The sequence below is a fragment of the Cebus imitator genome, unplaced genomic scaffold (genome assembly GCF_001604975.1).
Source record: "Cebus imitator isolate Cc_AM_T3 unplaced genomic scaffold, Cebus_imitator-1.0 Scaffold361, whole genome shotgun sequence".
In the NCBI taxonomy this organism is placed as follows: Eukaryota; Metazoa; Chordata; class Mammalia; order Primates; family Cebidae; genus Cebus; species Cebus imitator.
In genome coordinates this window covers 757,871-779,045 of record NW_016107676.1, presented here as the reverse complement: position 1 = coordinate 779,045, position 21,175 = coordinate 757,871, and the positions used below count along the sequence as shown (strand labels likewise).

The following is a 21,175-nucleotide window of genomic DNA, read 5'->3' as shown; positions in this document are numbered from 1 at the left end:
GTGAGGAAAAGGACCTTGGGGGAAAAACTGGGGACTATACATTTTCTAGTGCTTAGGGTCCCCCACCCCCAGCAGAATTACAGCATGGGGAGAGGGACCTGCAGTGTGTTATACTGGTCTATTACGGGAACAGATAAATAAATACTGTGCTCCAGATTTCCCATAGCAATTACTTTTGTAACACATGTATAAATGCGTATTTTAAACCATTCCAATCACTTCCTACCCATATGCTGCTTGAATAGTGAAGAATATATTCAACAAAGTGGACTGTCTACAGGAAACATTATCTCTGTTACAGAAAAATGTCAACTACTATTATATTCACAGATTTTTCCCTATTAATTTTTAGTCAAGTATTTCCACACTTGTTGCAATGTAAATTAAGGATGCTTTGGATTTTCTAATCTTTTGTGTACCTGTACGTTTTTAAAGTCCCATAACATTAGAGCTTCCACTGCCCCAATAAAAGAGCCCGTCTTTCAGACAAGGAAAAGATTTTCCAAACAGTTAACTTTAGTAGGAGACATTGCATATAAAATAATCTCTGAACTCCTGGTGTTTCTTCCCCAAGTGCCTGCATCTACCGTGATGACCACATTTCCTTTAAGGAAGACAGAAACAGAGAAGAAGCGTTGCAACTTCCAAATGCTGTGGTCTGTTCTGCCCTCTAGCCAAGCGTAACGGATCCTGGAAGACCTTGGGCGGCGGAGAGGAGACAGCGTGTCATGTAATTACCCTGGGTCTAAGGTGGTAGCTGGCCTTTCGGCGTGCAAGCGCAGACGGCGGCATCAGAAATAAATAACGGGCACTCGCCGCCGCGGAGCTCGAGGAGAGGCGAGGGAGAGGTTGGAGGCCGGATGCCGCTGGCCTCGCGGAGCCTTTCAGCGTTGTCCATACTGATGAGCTCGGCTGACACAGGAAAGCAGAGCAAAGGAGGGGCAGAGGAGGCGCGGAGGCCGGCGGCAGAGCCGCGCACCCGGCTTTGACGTCGCCCGGCTGCGGCTAGCAGCTCGCGCTCTCAGCACGTAGCGCACAACGTGACCACACACAGCCTTCCTCCCCAGCAGCCCAGCCGCCCCACAGCCCGGCCGCCCGTCCGCCTGCGCTCCGCGCTCGCTGCTGCGCCCTCCTTCTCCTCCACCTCCTCCCTCCTTTCGCCTCCGGGGCGTGCATCTCCGCGCACACCCAGGGATCCCGGCCGGCGTCTAGCCCCGGGCGCCGGGCCGCCCAGCCAGGGCACCTCTGCCGCAGCAGCGGCCGGAGCGGACGCCACGCAGCCGGGTGCCCTCCGCAGGCGGCCGCTCCCGCGTTCACCTCTGGATGCCACCACTACGTTAGCTCCAGCGGGGAACCCCCTTCTGCGGCTCCCTCCTCTAAACTCCCGCCTGTCCCGACCGCCCCAACCCCCTCCACCTGGCGGGGGCGGCGCGGAAGCGAAGAGGACGCGCGCAGTGCCGGTGGGCACGCGTAGACGTGTGTGCGGATCGGGTATCTGCTTGGCATTCTCCCTCTCTTGCAAGTGGCGGTGCCTGGACTCTGCTTTCGGCTCCGGGAATCGGTGCGGTCGGCCAGAGCACCTCTACGCTGGCAGGGCGCTAAAGGCTATTTTGGAGAGCGGTGGCGGTGGTGGCGGCGGCAGTGGCTGGTGTGCCCAAGCGAGCTCCAGACGCACACTCCGCTCTCTGTTGGACCCTTTCCTCCTCCGTCTTCCTCCTCCTCCCTTCCCTCTTCCCCACCCCCGTTCCCCTAGCCCCACTCCTCCTCTTCCTCCTCCTCCTCCTCTTCCTCCTCTCCCCGTTCGGCGATGCGAATCTGTATCGTGTAGCAGGATTGGCGTTGCAATGGCAACTGATGGAATGGGGGAAGGCAAGACAGCAGGGCTGGGGGCTTCGGACTGCTGGCGGGCGGGCCGCTGTCGCCGCTTGACGCTCCTCCGGGGACCTTCGCGAGTTACTTTGTAAAGGCGAACCCAGGCGAGAGAGCCCTGCTCGGTGTCCCGGGTCAGAGGCCACTTCCTGCTCCTCGGCTGTCCAAGCCAGGCTCCCACCGCGGGCACCCCGGCCCCCAGCCCGCGCCCGCCGCCAGCCCAGCGCGCCGCCGCCGCCGCCGCCGCCGCCGCTGCGGAGATTGGAGCCCGCTTCCCTGAAGAACACTTCGCCTCGCAGCTCCCCTTCCCATCACCGCCCCCTGCTCCTCCCCGGCGTCTGCGATTTTCCCAGGCACCCAGTGTGAGTGCAGCGTGCGTGTGAGTGTGTGTCAGGGTATTGTGTGGTGGGAGAGTGTGTGAGTGTGTGTGTGCATGAGTGTGTGGAGTGCGGGGCTCCTGCGCTCCGCTCGCGGCCGCCGCCGGGGAAGGACAGACGGACGGCGCTTCCTCCTTCGGCGAGCGGTTCCCGGGCACCTCGGCTCGGCCCGGGCGCGAGTGGAGCGCGCCTGGCTGGCTGCCGGCCTCCGGAAGGTCCCGCTGCGTCCCCCCTGGGCTGGATATGTTCATGTTCACGTGAAGATGGATTTACTGTACGGTCTCGTGTGGCTGCTGACAGTCCTCCTGGAGGGGATCTCTGGCCAAGGAGTGTACGGTGAGTGGAATCGCGACGCTATCGTGACCTTGTGATTCTTAGGCAAGACAGGCTGGTGAGCGAAAATGCACGACTCGCGCCGTTCCGGGGCCCCTCCCGGCGTGGCATTTGATTTACACTTCATCACGTTATTGGGAGCGATAAGGAGGCAGCGAGCGCGCTGCGGATTGGGCTGCGAGCCGCTCCCCCGGCGCCTGGACTCCGGCTCGGAGTTGGGTCTAGCCGGCAGCAAGGCACTCTTGCGAACGAGTGGCTTTGCACTTGATTTATCCCCGCGGGGAATCCGAGCTCCAGCAGTCTTTGATTTAATAATGGTTTGGCTCCTTGCATGCCCCGGTGTCGGTGCCGCGGTTTCCCCCCACCCCCCCCAGGGAAGCTTCCAGTGTGACCCCATGAGTCTCCCCGCCCCTCTCCGCTCCCCACCTCCTCCTCCTCTCCACCTTTTCCTTTCTCTGTGAATGCCTACATGCCTTGATTTTCCGGCTCAGGAAGTGGGGTGACAGTTGAGTTGCGTTCTGTACCAGCCGTTGCCATGAGCACTGACTTGGGGAGGGGAAAATAGCAGGCAAGATTCTCGGTGCCAGACACAATTAAGGGATATGTTTGTGTGAATGGATGAGCAAATGCATGAATGAACGGACTGCTAAGTCCGCGCGTCTGGGTTCCAGGGCAGGACACCAGCTCGCTGCAGTGGGAACACAATCTCATCCCCTCTCTGGAAAACCCAGATTTAGGTTTAGCAACTAGAGAAGGGCAAGCTTGTTAATTAGGAGGTTTTGAAGTCCTCAAAAGCAAATCCAGGTTCTTTTACCTGTCAGCAGTTGGCACCCTTAGCTTTCGGGAATAAAACACACACACACACACACTCACACTCACACACACACACACCCAGGTCCTGGTTAATAGTGGACTGAAATGTAAGTCTTCCCTTGGGACAAGCCAGTGGTGCCCAAAAAATCACTTCTGTGTTTTTGAGGTATGGTGGGAGGTTAGAGGTGCACCCCTTGAGGGGACATCAGGCCAAGACCTGCCCACAGCCAGTCCCACCCTTTGCACCTGGGTCAGTGTCCACAGAAAGTGTGCTGACAATCTGGCCTAGTTGACCTTGGTCTCACTTAGGAGTTTGGACCCGAGTGCTGCAGAGCTAGGTCAATGACTGACCCGGGGCAAAGTGTCAGAGCTTTTCCTGCAGACCCTAGAACTGACTGCAGAGTGGACACAAGTACCAGTGAAACCTGAGTCCTCAGACTCTCTGGGAATGGAGTGCACAGTGGGTGGGTGTTTGGGGATGAATGCCAGAGACCCAACATTTTACTCTGTCCACTGTGTTCTGTCCATGGCTGAACAGTGCTGAGGTTCTGTCGCTGGTACTCACTGCACTCTATCTGCTCCTCCCGTTTCCTGTCTTTCTAGCTCCTTTCTTGGCTCCCATGAAACCTTCACTTTCTCCCGCCTCTAAAGATGGGAATGTCTCCTCTTCCAACCCCTCCTTCCCAAATAAAAGACAATTATCTGGTGGTGGTGTTGGGGGAACNATGCGGAGCCTCCTGGCAGACCTCAAAGTTTGACTGACAACAGGAGGTGGGTTATGAAAAGAATAGGAATTAACTTAGTGCTCCTATGACTGTGCTGGACCCTGCTGTCCTCTAAACAGCTAAGGAAAATGGGGAATCTAGGGATGTAGGAATACTGGAAATAAAGCCTTCTAAGGGACTGTTCCTTAGGATGGGAGAGTCTGAGTTCTTCTCATCCCATGTCTGACTCTATTTCTGTCTCATTGGTTCAGATCATCTTAGCTAAAAATTTTTTGTTCTGTTTTGTTTTTTTATATTTTTGTGTGTGCAGGTGTGAATGTATGTGTGTGTAGCGGGGTGATGAGAAGTGAGAAAGATTGGGAGCATGGGGAGACAGGGGGACGTTGCTGGAACTATCTGGATCAGAAGGTCATGGTTCAATTTTCCTGTCACCTTTTGTCAGATTATTTGTCCTGGCAAGTATCAGGTTGGGTAGTGGAAAAGGGTAAGCTTGAATAGTGAAGACAAATAGGAAACAATTGCATTAGAATAATCCTGTGTTTATGTATGTTAACAATAAAACAAGGAGGCAGTTCTGCAATTGAGCTGATGATTGTGATGAAGGTGGGGGTCTTTCTCATTTAGTTTTGTTTTTATATTGATGTGGTTATTAGTCATTTAGCTAGGAACAGAATTTCCTTTGTGTGGAAAATATTAATCAGTATTCCTGGCCATTATAAATGTTGCAGCTATGAGGTGGGTTAAAATCATATATTATTTTTCAGATATGTCTTATATGTCACAGAAGTTAGGTTCTCAAAGTGCAACCCCCTAATCTTGAGCATTAGCATGGCCCTGGAACTTGTTTGAAGTGCACATTTTTGGGCCCCTCTGAGACTTTCTAAATTAGAAACTCAGAGTGTAGGGCCCAGTGATTCGTGTTCATCATCTCAAGTGATGATTGCAGTGCACGCTGAAGTTGAGAAGCACTAGTGTAAACTTAACAGTTTCATTGCTTTGATTTTGTAAATCATGAACTTTCTTAACCTAAAGTCATTTTATTTTTATTTGTGGAAGCATTTATAAGGAAGAGAACATTTTAAAAACTTATCTAAAAGAAAGAATCAATCACAAGGGACACAGACTTAAGATTTAGTGTAAAGTTATAAAGTGTGTTTTGAACATTTTATATGAATATCTTTAAGAATGATTAATTTAAAAGGCAGGGTTATTATAAATAGAAACTTAAAACACCTAGATAGGAACTTTGCTAGCATAAAAATCTGTATTCCTTTATTTGCCTATATTTGCTACATTTAAAGCCATTCATACTACACACAAAGTATTATTTCTCAGTAGTGTTTTCTAGTGGCTTGGTTCAAGAGGAAATACAAATGATTTTCTAGGTTACTCAGGCAAAATCACTTCATTGGAGTCTAAAATTGTTTACGTGATTTAGAAGTATGTCATTTTAACCTTTCTTCCCTGAAATAGCTAGAGAATCCCTTTACTCCTCTACTTCCTCACTGAAAAACTCTGAGCATGAGAATCAGATTCAGTTTTTTAGTGAATTGAGAATATTTGTGGTAATGCATGGATTATATTGTCTTGAGTATTTTAATCTTCTTCTTGTTATGCCCTGTCTGTTTGACAACCATGTGCAATACTTAAGTATGAAAGTTTCTGCTATCGACCTAGGAACTTACTATCATTTATCTTGGAATATTGCTTAGCAAACTAACTGCACAATAGCTAAGATTGATGTATGGTATCATAGTTGAATAAGGGAGATAATCTTTTAACTGCCTACCTTCCACCAATAATTCTGTCATATAAATTTGTTTTGTAAGTGGGATTTGTACATTTCTTACATTTTTAATATCAGATGTAATATTACAGTAATATGAATTATTTGAAAATATTTCTGAAAGAAAGAGTGCGAGAAATCCTCACACTAGGGCCTTTCGGGGAAGCGGGTGTGGCTAGGGGAGGAATAGCATTAGGAGAAATTCCTAATGTAGATGACTGGTTGATGGGCGCAGCAAACCACCATGGCACATATTACCTATGTAACAAACCTGCACGTTCTGCACCTCAGAACTTAAAGTATAATAATAATAAAGTTCATTAAAAAAAAAACTCTTCATAATAGAATAGCACAAAAAAATCGTATAGACTAACCAAGGCAAATTTAATGGATAATACCCATTTGACATATATTTGGCAATATATATCTGTGCATTTTAAAAATTTTACTTTCTTAAGCTATAGATTTTTGCATAGTGGATTTTAAAAAGTTATTTATATTAAAATTATTTCCCCAAATACTCTTGGAATGTTAGATTTTTTTAGTTTTCCTTTTTGCTTAATTAAACACAACTGGATAACAAAAATCATTCAATGCATTGGTGTCTATTTTTCACATTATTAATTTAGTTGCACTCACATTTCATTAGGTTTAGAACAACTAATTCAACATGGCCTGAAGAATTGGAATGTAAAACATAGCTATCTGTATGCTTATTAAAATACCTAGAGCTAAGTGATCCAATGCATTTTCCTAGTTTTGAAAGTTTTCTTTTTAAGTTGTTCCATGGTAGTAAGTCATTTGGGTTACCTGTGTTTTCAGGAGATCTTATTGAAAATAAAATCATGTCAAGAATTGTGTCTCCTGTAAACTTATCAGTTGGCTTCCTAAAAAAAGAAAAAGTACTCTATTGGCATATTCTGTAATTTTACTTCTGGTCATCATGCCCTTAATTTCCAAGGAGGTTATTAAATGTTTTGAATGCATTAGTACAGACAAATCCCCGCTACAAACAAAAAACAAAGTAAAACTCCATGTCTGCATAGTTATTAGGAACCAAATCAAACGACGATTTAGTGGCCTGAAATGGTTAATTCACTGCCCCCAAATAGCTTCCAGAATGCATTAGAATTAATAAATAGAGTAAGCTTATGAAACACGTGGGTATGACAAATTAGCAAGCTATATGAACTCAATTCGGATCATATCAGTAAATCTCACACAATTTAACAGTGACACCTCTGGCAGTAGCTGGGCAGAAATGACTTGATGAAATTAAGAACAAGGGAATAAGTGATACAAGAAGGCTCTGGAAGACATTTCAGACTGTTAGTGGGTTGAATCTGGATGGATGAGAAGGGACCGTCAGTTGTCCATTACATTCAGTCCCAGGATGTTTCCATTCTGATAGCAGAGTTATCCCAAGATACATTGATTGTGATTTTTGTTCATTTGGAGAGGCCCGGTGATGAGATACTGCCTTTGACTAAACCATATTTAGGGTGTTAGTCTGTAGGAAAAGAGGAAGAGATGATTTTAATAAATGCTGCTAAAAATATCAATGTGAAGCTCTATTAATATACGATTAGCTCCAACCTCTTTTCCCACTTCTCACTCCATTGTCCCTACACACTCATACACATTTTTATACTGTTGCCACCTTGGCCATGATCACAAATGAAAAGTGGCTGGACTGCTCACTGTATCTTGGGATTTTTTTTTTTTTTTTTTGCCCATTCGAATTTTCCTTGTTGGCCATATTACTGAGATTTCCCATGCAAAATGGGCAGATTATTTTATATGGTGTTACTTGCTCATGTCCTGTATTTCCCTGGGGAAGCCCCTAAGTGGGCTAATAAGTATTTTAGATTGAGCAGGTTGAGCCTAACTTATTTTACAAGGAATAAGTCAGTGAGGGTGCCAGGTTTAGAGACTTAAAAGTCAGAGATAAAAGTTTAGAGATGAAATAATTCTGGTGATTAGTTGTCATAAAAGGAATTCTAGGAAGGCATTTTTAATTATATTGATTTCTTTGCTTAATTTCATTATCTCCGATTCTTCATATTTATATTTTACCAATATTTTTATTTTTGTTTTATAGTTGTGAAACACCTTAAAGCCTGCTTGAGAAGCAGGGTTCAAATAAACTTTTCTGAAAGGATGTGCTCTGTATTTTTTTTTTAACTTACTGTTTTAATGTAACTGCAGTAGGGCTCATGGGGATGGTATTATAGCATAAGCCTTGTGAGCTCAATTGTATTTTATTAAGACTTTGTCAGGAACCATGGTTTTGGGTTCTGTTGTGGGTATAGAGGTGATTCATCACTCATATTTTGTGACTTGGTCCTCATGCTTTGAGAAGAGTCTTGCAGGGGTTGGGCTTAAGGTCCGTAACCTACAAAGGCAACAGCAAATGGCCAGATACACTGGCCTACTCTGGGAATTGATGTCTAGAGCTTGTGTTCTTTGGTGGCTCAAATTAACTAAGGGAATGTACTATCATCTCAGAGTTAAATAGGAGAAGGTCTTCCTCAGGCTCCCTTTCGGCTTTTTTGGAAGGATATGCAAAGTATATTGCATACATTTCAAGTATGAATAGAGTGAACATTTTTAGCTTCCTTGTAATTGACATTAACTGAATGGTCCCACAAGATAACTTTCATTTCTTTGCTTCAGTGACTGTCAGTGTACATACTGTATTACTTAGAGCAGACAATAAAATATTGCATTTGTGGAAAACTATATCCTATCTTTATTTTCAAATCCAATTCATAATTTTTTGGTCCTATAAAATCATAAATAAAGCTGTAAGTGACAATAGACTTTAAGATATCATTAAATCATCTCACTAATTTAAGTCACAGTGATTTGACTATTATGTCAGGCAGATGGAGGTCCTACATTGTTTGTGAAACTTATTTTTTCCAGGGTGCAGGCATATTCATTAGATGGATTTTTTTTTTTTTTACAAATAACTGAAATTTCTCATGCTCCATTATTGGGCCATGCACTTAGTTATTTCCATTTTATACCAGTGCAATTCCATGTTCATTTCTAACTATACCACTTTGCACTGATCCCACTTCAGCCCTTTTTAATATCAGTTTCTTGCTACTTTTCCAAGACACTATGCCATTTCTGATCCTATGTTTTTGAACAATTTATTTCTTTTCCTTTTGATTTCATTGATTGAATTGCATAAGAACTATGATTTCTGTTTCAATATCCAAATCATATATTTCCTTGGAGTTACAGAAGAGGATTTCAACTATTACAAACATATTTTTGGCTATTACACATTTACTATAAAGTTATCATTTAAATACTTATTATGGTATGATGAAAGGCAATAGAAATTGTGATGTAACTTACTCCTTTTGTTTCTACAAATTTGCAAATACAGGAACCTCAGTTTATTGCTGTTCCTGCTCAAATCTATATTAAGGACTGTTGTGTGGCTGACATTTGGGGTCATGTATATGACATATTACACTATCTTCAAGCAGTATATTTTTTGTCTTGTTTTGTTGTAATGCGAATGGTAGAAATAAAAATAATCAAGTGATCCTGTGGAAGGGGTAACACGTCTTCCTGAAAGAGGAAGGGTTTCTTCACAGCTAGGCGTCTCAAAGTCTTAATGGACAGCATAAAAGACAGCTGAGATCTGAAGGAGGTGAGTAGGAAGTAAAGGCTATTAGAAAAATGTATCTGCCCTTTAAATAATGGCAAAACAACAAAAGCATATATTTTTATCTGAAGTCACTAGAACTTCGTTCTAGTGCATCAGGGCTAAAAAGAAAAATATCTGCTGTCTTCCTGAAGAACGAACATCTTGAGGGAGATTTTTTCTGGTGTCCTGAAAGGAAAGGATGAGGGGATAAGGGCCCTTAATAGAGCCTATGGTCACTCTGAGCCAGATTATTCTTCTTGCTGATGAATTGTGGGATTTGGGAACACAAAGAAAGGCTCAGCACAGATTAAGCATTGGGGCATGCCGTCTGTTACTCCTGAGTGTAACTGACTTGAGTTTTTGCCTCACCTCTGCTAGACGCCTTACTAGGAAGGCTAGAAAATACTTGAGGAAGATGTGCTACTTTTCGGAAGTGAAAATTCCCCACACAAGTTCTAGGCAGATTTAGGTGAAGTTCTTGTAAATTCAGTCAACTAATTAATGTATAACTGCTGTGGATGATGCATGTATATTTATGTAGTAAGGGCTGTAAACGCAAAGAGGTTCTGTATTAATCGAGGAGATAAAAACAAATGGAGAAACAAAATAAGGCTATGAGAACTACACACGTGTGTGTACCTAGACGAGAGAGAGGAATTACACTTGCTATTGTGGTTGAAGAAAACTCGAAATAGCTGGTAACAGTTAAGCCTTGAAAGTGGGCTGATATAATACAGACGAAGGAAGAAAGGGCATCGCTATAGCGTGCATTCTAGGTGGAGGAATAGTAATGCAGAAAGAAAAATAATCCAGGAATGGATGTGTACTAAGGCCTCAGCAATTTCTTTGAAGTTTACCCCAACTAGGAAGATATATCTGTCCTTCGACCTACGTCATCTCGCTCCAAAGTCTTCGGGTCTGTGAAATAAATGTTATTGTATGCTACTCTGGAACTTGCTCAGATGTATATGTCCATCAAGATTCTGAGGTGGTGTGTGTTAAATGTATGAAGCTAACTGACCATTGCTTCCGAAGACAGGACAGTTATCTCTAAAGTTCCTGTGGGGGCAGCTCCTTTTGGAGGTAAACTCAAAGACTTTTCAAAGTCGTCTTCGAGTGCTAAAAGGAAGTGCTGTTTAGCAGCAGCAGACTACGGTCCAGAATGACTTAAAAAATCACTTTGTTCTTTACGAATGTACAGCCACTGAGATGAAGGCATTGCCCTTGTGAAAAGAGAGGTATGTGCTTTCATTATTGTTTTTTATTACTGTGTAAGACAGCATGATGTAGTTGAAAACTGTTGGGTAACTTGGACTTTCTTCCCGTTCAGCTGCTGCTTTACTGTGTTACCTCAGGCAGAAATCTTAATCTCTATCACTCAGTTTCCACATCTAGGAAACTCTTAGGAGAGTGGGCTGATACATAGAGAAAATATAGATATCAGCACGAATAAAAACGTATGGCTACATTTTTGTATCTGGAGTAGAAGGGAGAGGGAGTATGGAGAGTTTCCTTTCTCTTCTTAAAAAGCTACGTCAGGTGCTCTAGCAACTGTACCTCATAATAGGACTTTCATTTAGTTTTTAGAACAATAAGAAGCTAGGAGGTAACAGAGACCAAGTCATTTTTTTTCTGGAAAAAAAATTCTCATTGTGTCAGTCTGGAAGAAAATGACAAAAACTGAGTATTTTTAAGCACTGACAGTAATATAAATATGTGCATGAAAATGTGATTTGATATTGTATTTTCATGCACGTATAGTTGATATTGTTCCTTATGCTAGTCTCTTTTTCTTGATCCACATAACCAAAGAGTTTCTCCTCTTTCTCCTTAATGGTGGTAGTTAGCAAGGAGCTGGCATCCCCCCTCATTTAAGAGCTCCAAAGAACATTAGTGTATAGTAAACCTTGGTTATGGGTAAATTTATGCTTATATAAATCTGTGTGTTCAAATACATGTATCAATCTTGTTTTTGAATCAAGGAGTAAGAATTTTCTTAATATTCTTCATTTCAAGACTAATTGCAAAATATATAAAATCAGCCAACCAATTGGAAAAAGGAATAACCTAGGGATATGTTTATAAAAATACTTATAATTGGTAGTTAATACATAAAAACAAAATGAGGATAAACCATTAAATGGTGTTAACACAGAATTACTGTGTAACATCTTCTAAATTTAATCCAGAAGTAAACAAAATTGGCGTTTTTCACCCAATCATCTAATCGTTTAAAACATCTTTAAATTAGAATTAAGTGAAACAGCTGAGTGGGACTTTACTCATCATTAAACTGTAACAGCCGCATACATAAGAAAGTATTTTATACATAATGTGTTTTTGTTCTTTGGCAAACACTTTCTATTTTTGGAGGGTGAAAGGTAGTTCTTTTCCATATTCTCTATTAATATAATTAGCTAAATGTCTGTATTTGCTTAACTCAGTTATTCTCCATATCTGAATATTAACTCAATATTAGTTGAGTATACTGGTCAAGTATTTCTTTAAACAAACAGAAGGCAATCTTTACTCAGGTCTGTGAAAGACAACAAAAATTGTTGGTTGAGAAGATTTTTCCCATTATGGAAAATGAGCAATATTTACTTTGCTAAACAAATCACCTTAAGCAAAGACACACAGTGCTCTGTAATATGGACAGATATAACTGCCAAGTAATTTCACTTGGTATGTTAGAATGAATTATTATCAAGAATTGATATCATTAATGTTTTTATTTTAGTTCTGAACTTGTTCCATGTTTTCACAGGTTTCTCTACGCCATTCTTGTGATTCTCCCTCATCCTTTGAGTAACTTACATTTTTCATTTGGTTCATGTTTCACATTGGTTTGTACCACGTGTACAACAGAGATGCTAGATTCATTTTAGAGTTTTAGGTTTTAGTCCACAATTAATCAAGGCTCAACCTTTGACTAATTTGGCTCTTCCTTTGTTGTGCATAGATTCATCTAAATATAGTTGTCTAAGGAAATGCAGCTCTTTTCCATTATGACCATTCCCAACAATGTTATAAACTACATAATGACATCATTACTGTGAAAATCGGGATTTAGAAACCCCCCAGTCTTTCCCCAAGACCAGAATAACTTCCAGTGGACTACAGCCTGAAATAATCTCTCTTATTACTCAGAGGCTGCTTATTCTCTGATTATTTCCTGTGCCTCACTATCAACTATCCCTCCAATTACAGCAGCTGGGGTGGAAAGTGGCCTTCTTGTTTCCTGTGATTTTGCAGTTGAACTCTATGATCATTACATCTTTTTGATTAATATTTCAAAAAGTATTTAAGTTTTTTTATTTTCTGTCATCATTGATACTAATTTGTTAATGCCTCAACTCTCTAAGCTTACTTATGCAGAGAAGTACTTTGACACCCATATGTTTAACCACCTCTCCTCTTCCAGAGAGGGCTGAGAAGATACACACACACATCCATATATATACACACATTCATAATACAAATATATATTTGTATATAACATATACTGTAAGAATATATATTCAAATAGAAGTCTATTAACTATGTTAAGAACATATAAGGCTCTGTGTGTATATTCAAAAAGGGCATGGAGTAGAAGCTAAACTTTATTTAGGCTCATTCCAAGAAACTGGGTGATTTTCCCACTTCCCTTGCAAAATTGACTCTGATTCAGTGTTGGCAGCAGAATATGCAATCTCTCACCTAATACTCAGTTTGTGTTTGAATATTTGTGATACATTCATGTTTCTATTGTTGAGTTTACAAAATTACCTTTAGAAATTCTGATTATTGGCCAGGTGCAGTGGCTCACGCCTATAATCCCAGAACTTTGGGAAGCCGAGGCAGGCAGATCACCTGAGGTCAGGAGTTCGAGACCAGCCTGCCCAGCATGGCAAAACCCCATGTCTACTAAAAAAAAAAAATACAAAAAAATTAGCCAGGCATGGTGGCGGGCACCTGTGATCCCAGCTACTCAGAAGGCTGGCGGGCACTTGTAATCCCAGCTACTTGGGAGACTGAGGGAGGAGAATTGCTTGAACCCGGGAGATGGAGGTTACAGTGAGCTGAGATTGAGCCACTGCATTCCAGCCTGGGCGACAAAAGTGAAACTCCATTTAAAAAAAAGAAAAAAAAAAAAACTTTGATTACTTTTCTTGCAGTTGACAAAAGAGAAATATTTGCTAGCTGCATAACAGCAAAATGTGTAGTTTATTTTACCTGCATTACAGTAATGTGTACATCTGAAGCTTAGCATCACTTGTATATTCAGAAGACCATCCCTGCTATTCTATTAATCAGACCTTTAAATTGTATTTTCTTCTTTATAAGGGAGCTTTTTGTGCACCAAGCATATCTGTATTCATGTCTGTATTCTAAAATACATGTACAAACAAAACTTAATTAACTTGGATTATCTTTCATCTGTTTTCATCTATAATTGAAAAATAATTAAAGATGGGTTGTAGTAATTTTTCATAAAATAATTGCCATTTATCAAGTGCCTACTGTATGCCACACCTTGTATTAGAAGTTTTATACACATTGTACCATACTCTAATCTTTGAGATAGATGCAAAATCTGAAATTCATGAAGTTTAAATAACCACCATGTAGTTGCTGGTGGCTGAATTTGGAATCGAATATGAAGTGTATATAAAAATAAATACTTGTGTATATACTTATTTATGTAATTTTAAAATTATATTCAGATACGTGTGTGCTTGTACTTATTCTAATTAAAACTTAAAGGTTAGGTAGCTCACATTGTGCTATGCGTGAAAATTATCTCAAACAGTATATACTTGAAATGCAACTTGGGTAATAAATTTTAGCTTTTTGCGTGAGACGTATATATAGGTAGCTAATGTCAGCACTTTATACCATACGATTTTCTTTCTTAGAAAAGAAAGATATGATTTATAATTCTTTTTTCTTTTCAGCATTGAAATGATCATACTGAGGACTCTCATATAATTTATTTTTGAAATAATAGGATATTTTAAGCTCATTCATTATTAGTAACATCTAAAAATGAAGAAATGGCTCTACTACGTATTCTGCAGAGTAGTTATATTCCTCCATGTAAAATAGTAGGCATGTGCTTATAAAACATAACCACTGTCAGGTGTACTACTTTATTTCTCCCTAGGCTGATTAACAATCACTGGCCTTGGAAAGATTGATAGTTAAATGTCATATTTGGCCTGATTTTTGTTGAGTTCCCTCCGGGTATTGCTTGGGCATTTTTCGCCCAGAGTTAATTGAGGAGACTCTATCAGTGGATTTCTTTTCTTGAAAATCTTGTTGTGTTCCAGAGGACAGTTGGTTGCGATCTCTGCCCTTCTCTTAGCTGCCAGTGAGTTCCCCAAACCTCAAAGCTTACAAATTAGTGCAGTTTAGTGATTTGTTTTAGGCTTTTAGCTACAGTATTTGCCACTATAAAAGTCATTTTTCCTATGCTTTTTGAATGCTGTTATTGTGTCCTGTAGCATAACCCTGTATCATTGTGGCTATTGTGTGATCGATACAGAAACTGCTTCAATAGGAAACCATTTCAAGAGAGAACAGGAAAGGTATTATATTCAGCTGTAGCGCCATGCATTTCTAAGCAGCTGATGTTTTCTTTAACTGATAAACATCCCCCCTCAAATTTTCAGAGGCAATTGAGTCTTTAGAACTTTAACTCTTAATTCATCTAGCTGCAAGAGCATTGCCCTGAAATTCATTATACATTCACATTTTACAATTGGGAATTCATTAATTCTGTAGTATAACTGTTGTTATTGTATTTCAAAGCCAGATCTCTTCTTTAAAAAAAAAAAAAAAGCATGGAGAAGCACTGATTTTGTGAATTCCTTCTTTAAACAGTGACTTCTTAATATCTGACCAAATGCTTTAAACTAATGGGATATGGTTTTTTGCACACTGGAAATAGTGATAATGTTAAATGGTAGAGCCATCCTGTATTCTGTAACTAAAAACTTCAAATTAAACTGGAAACCTCCGTAAAGGGTAGAGTAAAAGACGAGTCAAATCCAACTTCATGAGAGTTTAATAGGTTTTGTGTTTTTACAATTTACACATTTAACTCTATATTTGAAAGTACTCATAGAATATAGTACACCTTTTTTTAAGTCTTTCTCTTCCAGTTTTTGCATTTTTATGATACATTAGATGCATGCTCTATTTTGAGTGAGGGTGGATAGTGACTTAATAATTGAGGTATCTACTTATGCATCTAAGATTTAAGTACATCTATATATTGTGGTTTATCATTTAATTTTACCAACAGTAATTTAATATTTATGAAAGCTGGAATATAGTTTCTTAAATGAAATAAAATATCTTATGAACCTAAAAATGCATTTAACTGTCTTTGGCTGTGATGAAAGCTAACCTAGACTTTCTTAAGATATTTGTAAGTTTGTTCTAAGAATATTTTTAGTGGCTTAACTATTGACTGCTTCTCATTCATTTTACATAGCTGTCATCCCACAATAATTATGACATTTCAGAGATTTTCACATTATTAATGAAAGACTCAGCATGTCTACAGATGGAAAGTTATTTATAAAGCAAATAATGAAAATAGTAAAGCAGAATTTCAACCTACTATTGTACCATGCTCTGGGGATTAGACATGAAGTTGCCTGGGTAGGAGCAGATGTGTTAGCCTGGTCATAATCTTTGCCTAGAGGAATAGGCAGAACCAGAAGGAATAAGGTTATTGATATCACAGGGTGATAGGAAGCTTTCATGTCATGGGGATTAATAGAATGGATTAAGGCAGAATGCAGTGTGTGCATGTCATAGGTTGACTTCTCCAGGAAACCGACCCCCAGTGGAAGATTTACATCTAGGTGGTTTATTAGAGAGTGGTATTGGGATGAACACCTGTAAGGGAAGCAAGGCGCCTGGGTAGAGCAGCTAGGGAAGGTGAACCCTGATTCACTTACAACAGAGTCCTAGGCTGAGTGCATGGGAAACTGTGGAGTTGGGATGCACCTTCAGAGATTTCCCACATAGAGAAAGAATTCTGTTTACTCTCTTTTCTATCAATCCTTATGCGTGGGTTGACCCTAGGGCAGAGGCAATATATTTGGGTTACGCAGCTCCCTTTGGTGGAAGGAAATTCTGGGAAGAACTGAGCTGTGATTAGTCATCAGGTAATACTCTAGGAAGTTGAGAGAGTGGATGTCTTCATGCAGAAGGAGTTCTGGATGTTACATACCATCTTAGACCACTTGTGTTGCTCATATCTGCTTGCTTATAGGAGTTCATCCTATTTGAGAACTGGTCCTCCAGGAGCTGGCCTTTTAGGGAAACTTACAAAAGAGAATGGTTAGTGAGACAAACCTCAGCCCTTGCCAGTATGTCTTGTCTCAGAACCATGACTGATATTCATTCCCCTGTTCTGCTACTTCTTCTAGATACCCATTACCCTCAGCTAGCAATTCTAATGGACTAGATTGTGAACTTGGCAAAGTGACCTGAAGGGCCTAAGATCCCGGTCACTAAGATCTTCTCAGGTCACAGCTGATGCATTTATCAGTTTTCTGCCAGAACTAAGTAGGGAGCATCAACACATACCTAAGTGGGTAACTGGAGTGCCAGGGGTCGTCTCCCCTGCTCATGTTACATAACAACAACCTTGCCTCCTCCAGACAATCAGGGTTTATTATCCCTGCCTGAAAGGAGACTTTGTTCTTTGCCTGCTTGTCTTTTCATAAGGAGACCAAATAAACAGGTGACAACTGTCACAGAAGTTTGAGACTTTTGCTATTGTCTCTGAGAAAAATGTTCTCTCTCTGGGAACCAATACACCTTAGCCACAGGCCCTATAATTCTGGGGACAGGAGGCGCAGATACCCTACACATGTCATGGAAGTGAAGGTAACTGAGAATACCACACTGCCTCCTGTTGGCTCTTGGACCTATGTATTCTACCTACTGCGGACACAGCTCTATAGTTTAGGACTGTGTCATATCCTGTAAGTGTGGGGTCCAGTTCTTTAAGAGTATCATCTCCAAGCTGCTGTATTAGCTGCTCCTTCAAAGGAGTGTTCTATCAGATAATGTGATAGAACCAGTAGACTCCATGGTTATTGCAACACCTTCTTTTCTGCTCAGTGGATCCCTTTGTTTAGTGCAGTGTTAGGAGAGATCCTGTTTTGGGTATATCACATATTCTGAAATCCTTTATCAGTTTTATGGGACAATGTGGGCATAAGGTAAGTGTCAGTTCCAATCAAGATGAATTTTTAATCTTTCACTTGTGAATGGAGTCCCTTGTACTCAATTTCTGCCAATTGCCTAGTTAGTTTCCTTGAGGAATGGTGTATATCAGACTTCCTCCTGCTAATAGGTTGGACATTTAGCAGCAGCATTAGCTAGGTCAACGCTGATGCATGGGAGCTTTTGCTATTAAATATACAGATAATGTCCACACTTTTCACTATGGTTTCTTCCTTCTTGTGCCTGTTGACACAACATTGGAGTAGCTGATGGCAAGCTGACTATTATCAATGAATCAAGTCATTCTGTATTCTTATTCCAATTATTATTGCTCTGTAACAAACCACCCCAACTTTGTGGTATAAAACACTCCCTTTATTATATTCATAGGTTCTGTGGGCCAAGAATTTATATGAGGGATGTTCAGAATGACATAGCTTTGCCCTATAATTTCTGAGCCCTTACTTGGGAAGACTCAGAAGTGGAGGATGACTTGACATCTGGAGGCTGGAATCATCTGCAGGCACCTTCACTGACATACGTGGTAGTTGAGACTCTGACTGATAGCTGGGACTTTGTCGAATTGGAAGGTGGAATGCTTACATGTTAACTCTCTATATGAACTCTCAGATGGTGTGGGCTTTCTTACAGCATGGTGTCAGGATTCTAAGAGTAAATATCCTGAAAAGGCACAAAGAATCACTTGGAATTTTGCCTTGGAAGTTACATGTATCAATTCTGTGGCACTCTATTGTTTGAGGCAGAGACAAAGGTCCACACAGTTTGAAAGAAAGGGATTATAGATCCCACCTTTTTATGGGAATAGTGTCAGGTTTACATTTAATGGAGGACTTGTAGAATTGGAGAAATTGTTGTGGCTTTGTTAAAAGCATACAATCTGCCACATGCCTCTTTTGTGGTGGATGCTGTCTTGGGGACAATAACATGGTCTATAAAGATCTCTCTACTTTGTGCCCACTCCCACAGGAGGTCCATTGCATGCCTGTTTTTCTGAGTTATTGCTGCTGATTATCACTTCTCTTTGCAGGCCTCCAGCCAACAATCAGCCAAGTTATTCACTGCTGCCAATAAGGCTACGTATATTTTTACCTCAGCCACTTCTCTTTCCATACAAAGTATATGGTTCCTGAAGCTCTACCGTATTTGGGGTATTTTCTCTCATTGCACTCTGAGCACACCCGTTAGTGGGGCTGCAGGCCAGGTGCAGTACCTTTTTGGTTTACATTACATGTGGAGCTGTCCCATCTGTGAACCTGTCTTGAACTTGATGGTTAGAAGGGACTTTCCATGCAGTCATAGGGATGAGTTGAGGGAAATGAGGCAGTGCAACAGGAAAGATGTAGGGGTCTGCCACTTCCACATATAGCTTACTTGGGCTTTCTCTGTCTACTTGTGATCAGTCCCACATGTATCATTTTTATTTAATAATGAATTGCTGCAGAACCTACTTGATCTTATGACTTGGCTGACAGAACCTAGTTATAATGGACATTTTTGGTACCATAGTCTCTTAATTGCCCATTTTAAGGCATTCTGGCTAAGTAAGTTCCCAGTAATACACCATAAAATTTGTCATATGATTTGAATTCTATATTGCAGATGACACAGGCGTGCTGAAAAACCTTCAGTGGCTAACACTGTGATTTTCCTACAGGGACTTGCCGTAAACTTTACATGCGGCTTGTCACACTAAAGATATTTCTAATATCATGGGGTGTGTGGGGTTATATGATCTCAGCTTGAAGAATTAATTCTTCAGTTGAACTGTACCTCCTCCAAGGTCTTTAACACCCTAAGCCCGAGTCCAAGCTAGCATCCTTCTGTGGCACTGGTAAATAGGTCAGAACAGTATTTCCAGAATGGACTGTGTTCTCTCTTAAATCTAAGATGTTCTGTTAGGGATTGTGCTTCCTTCTTATTGATGGGGAAAGTGAGCTAATTTGTCCTTTTTTTAGAAGGGTTGTCCTTTATTTTGGAATGTACATCAATTTGTCTTTTTCTTTGGAAAGACTGTCTTTCCATGACTCAGGCCTGAGACTCCTACAACTCACTGAGGAGGTGTCTGTTTTCCATCTTCTGAGCACATGTCTTACCCAGACTTCCAAAGTACTCACCACTTTTTGCTTATTTGGTTCACTTACAGGATGTTGTTGATATTATGTAATAGACAAGCATAATGTTCTTCCTAATATCTAATAAATTCAGATTCTTTCAGAGTATATTACGGCAGATGACAGAAAAGTTACTATAATCCTGGGTCAGGGTGGAAGATGCATATGGCTGTTATGTCCATGTGAATGGGAACTGCTTCTGGTTCACTTTCTTGGTGGAGATGGACAACAGTGTTTTTGCTAGATCAATTGCCGGGTACCATTACCTAAAGTTGCATTAATCTGCTGTAGCAAAGAGACTGCAACTGGCCAAGCACCTGCAATTGGGGCTTCCACTTGGTTGAATTTGTGTAGTTCAATTCCAACTTCCAGCATCTATCTGCTTGTTATATCAACAAGATTGGTGAATAAAATGGAGGACACAATGGTCACTATAAAATGTGCCTCCTTTAGATCTTTAAGAGTGGTACTGATATCTTACATTCCTTCTAGAATGCAGTACTGTCTTTGAGTTGCTCTCTTGGCTTGGGTTGGGGATAATAGGAATTTTTTTTAGAGAACTCCCTAACTCTGGATACTACTCCAGCTATGCCATTTGTTATGACAATTGTGACAATATTGCTTCTGATAGCTCAGTGACTTGAATATGCGCTACTTTTTCGGAATCTCATCATTCCCACTGCTCTTAGGGAACACAGTTCTGTAGTGACATCTCCTATTGTCAGTCCTGGCTTCAGCAGTGTGGGGACGGACCCCTTTTACTAGTGCAGACATAGTCAGCTGATGAGTTTTCTGGCCTTTGTAGTGTATATTTGCAAACTTCCTCACTTAATCTTTAAAAAATATTTTGTGTTAGCCTACGATAACAGTATGTTGTGTGGTCTGGTTAACTCCATTTACTAAGGAGCCAATTGATAATGAAACAATATTCAGACCCCATCCCCCAAACAACCATTGGTCTTGGTGAAGATTTAAAAATGTCCCATTGTCATACACTGTATTTCTATATCTTGCCAATCTTGTGTTTGGTTTCCAAAAGGGTTGTTATGAATTATATTGTGTTCATTCTTCATAATTCGTAGCCTGAGTCCCTGACCACCCCCCTGCCCCCAGTGTGATTATAATTGGAAATAGGGCATTTAAGAAAGTAGTTAAGGTTAAATGAGTTTATAAGGGTTGGACCCTAATCCAATAGGACTGGTGTTATAAAAAGAGAAAGAGACACCAACAGTGTG

General features: G+C 40.9%; 1 protein-coding gene across 1 annotated transcript in view; it reads left to right on the top strand.

Moving 5' to 3' along the window:
• Positions 1–1,504: 1,504 nt before the first annotated feature.
• The window catches only part of LOC108288041 (MAM domain-containing glycosylphosphatidylinositol anchor protein 2-like), a 735,245-nt gene continuing 715,574 nt past the window's right edge, over positions 1,505–21,175 (top strand). The window contains exon 1 of the mRNA XM_017506819.2: positions 1,505–2,582. Within this exon, the coding sequence (XP_017362308.1) occupies positions 2,303–2,582 (280 nt within the window). The 5' untranslated portion in view covers positions 1,505–2,302. The remainder of the gene's footprint in view (positions 2,583–21,175) is intronic.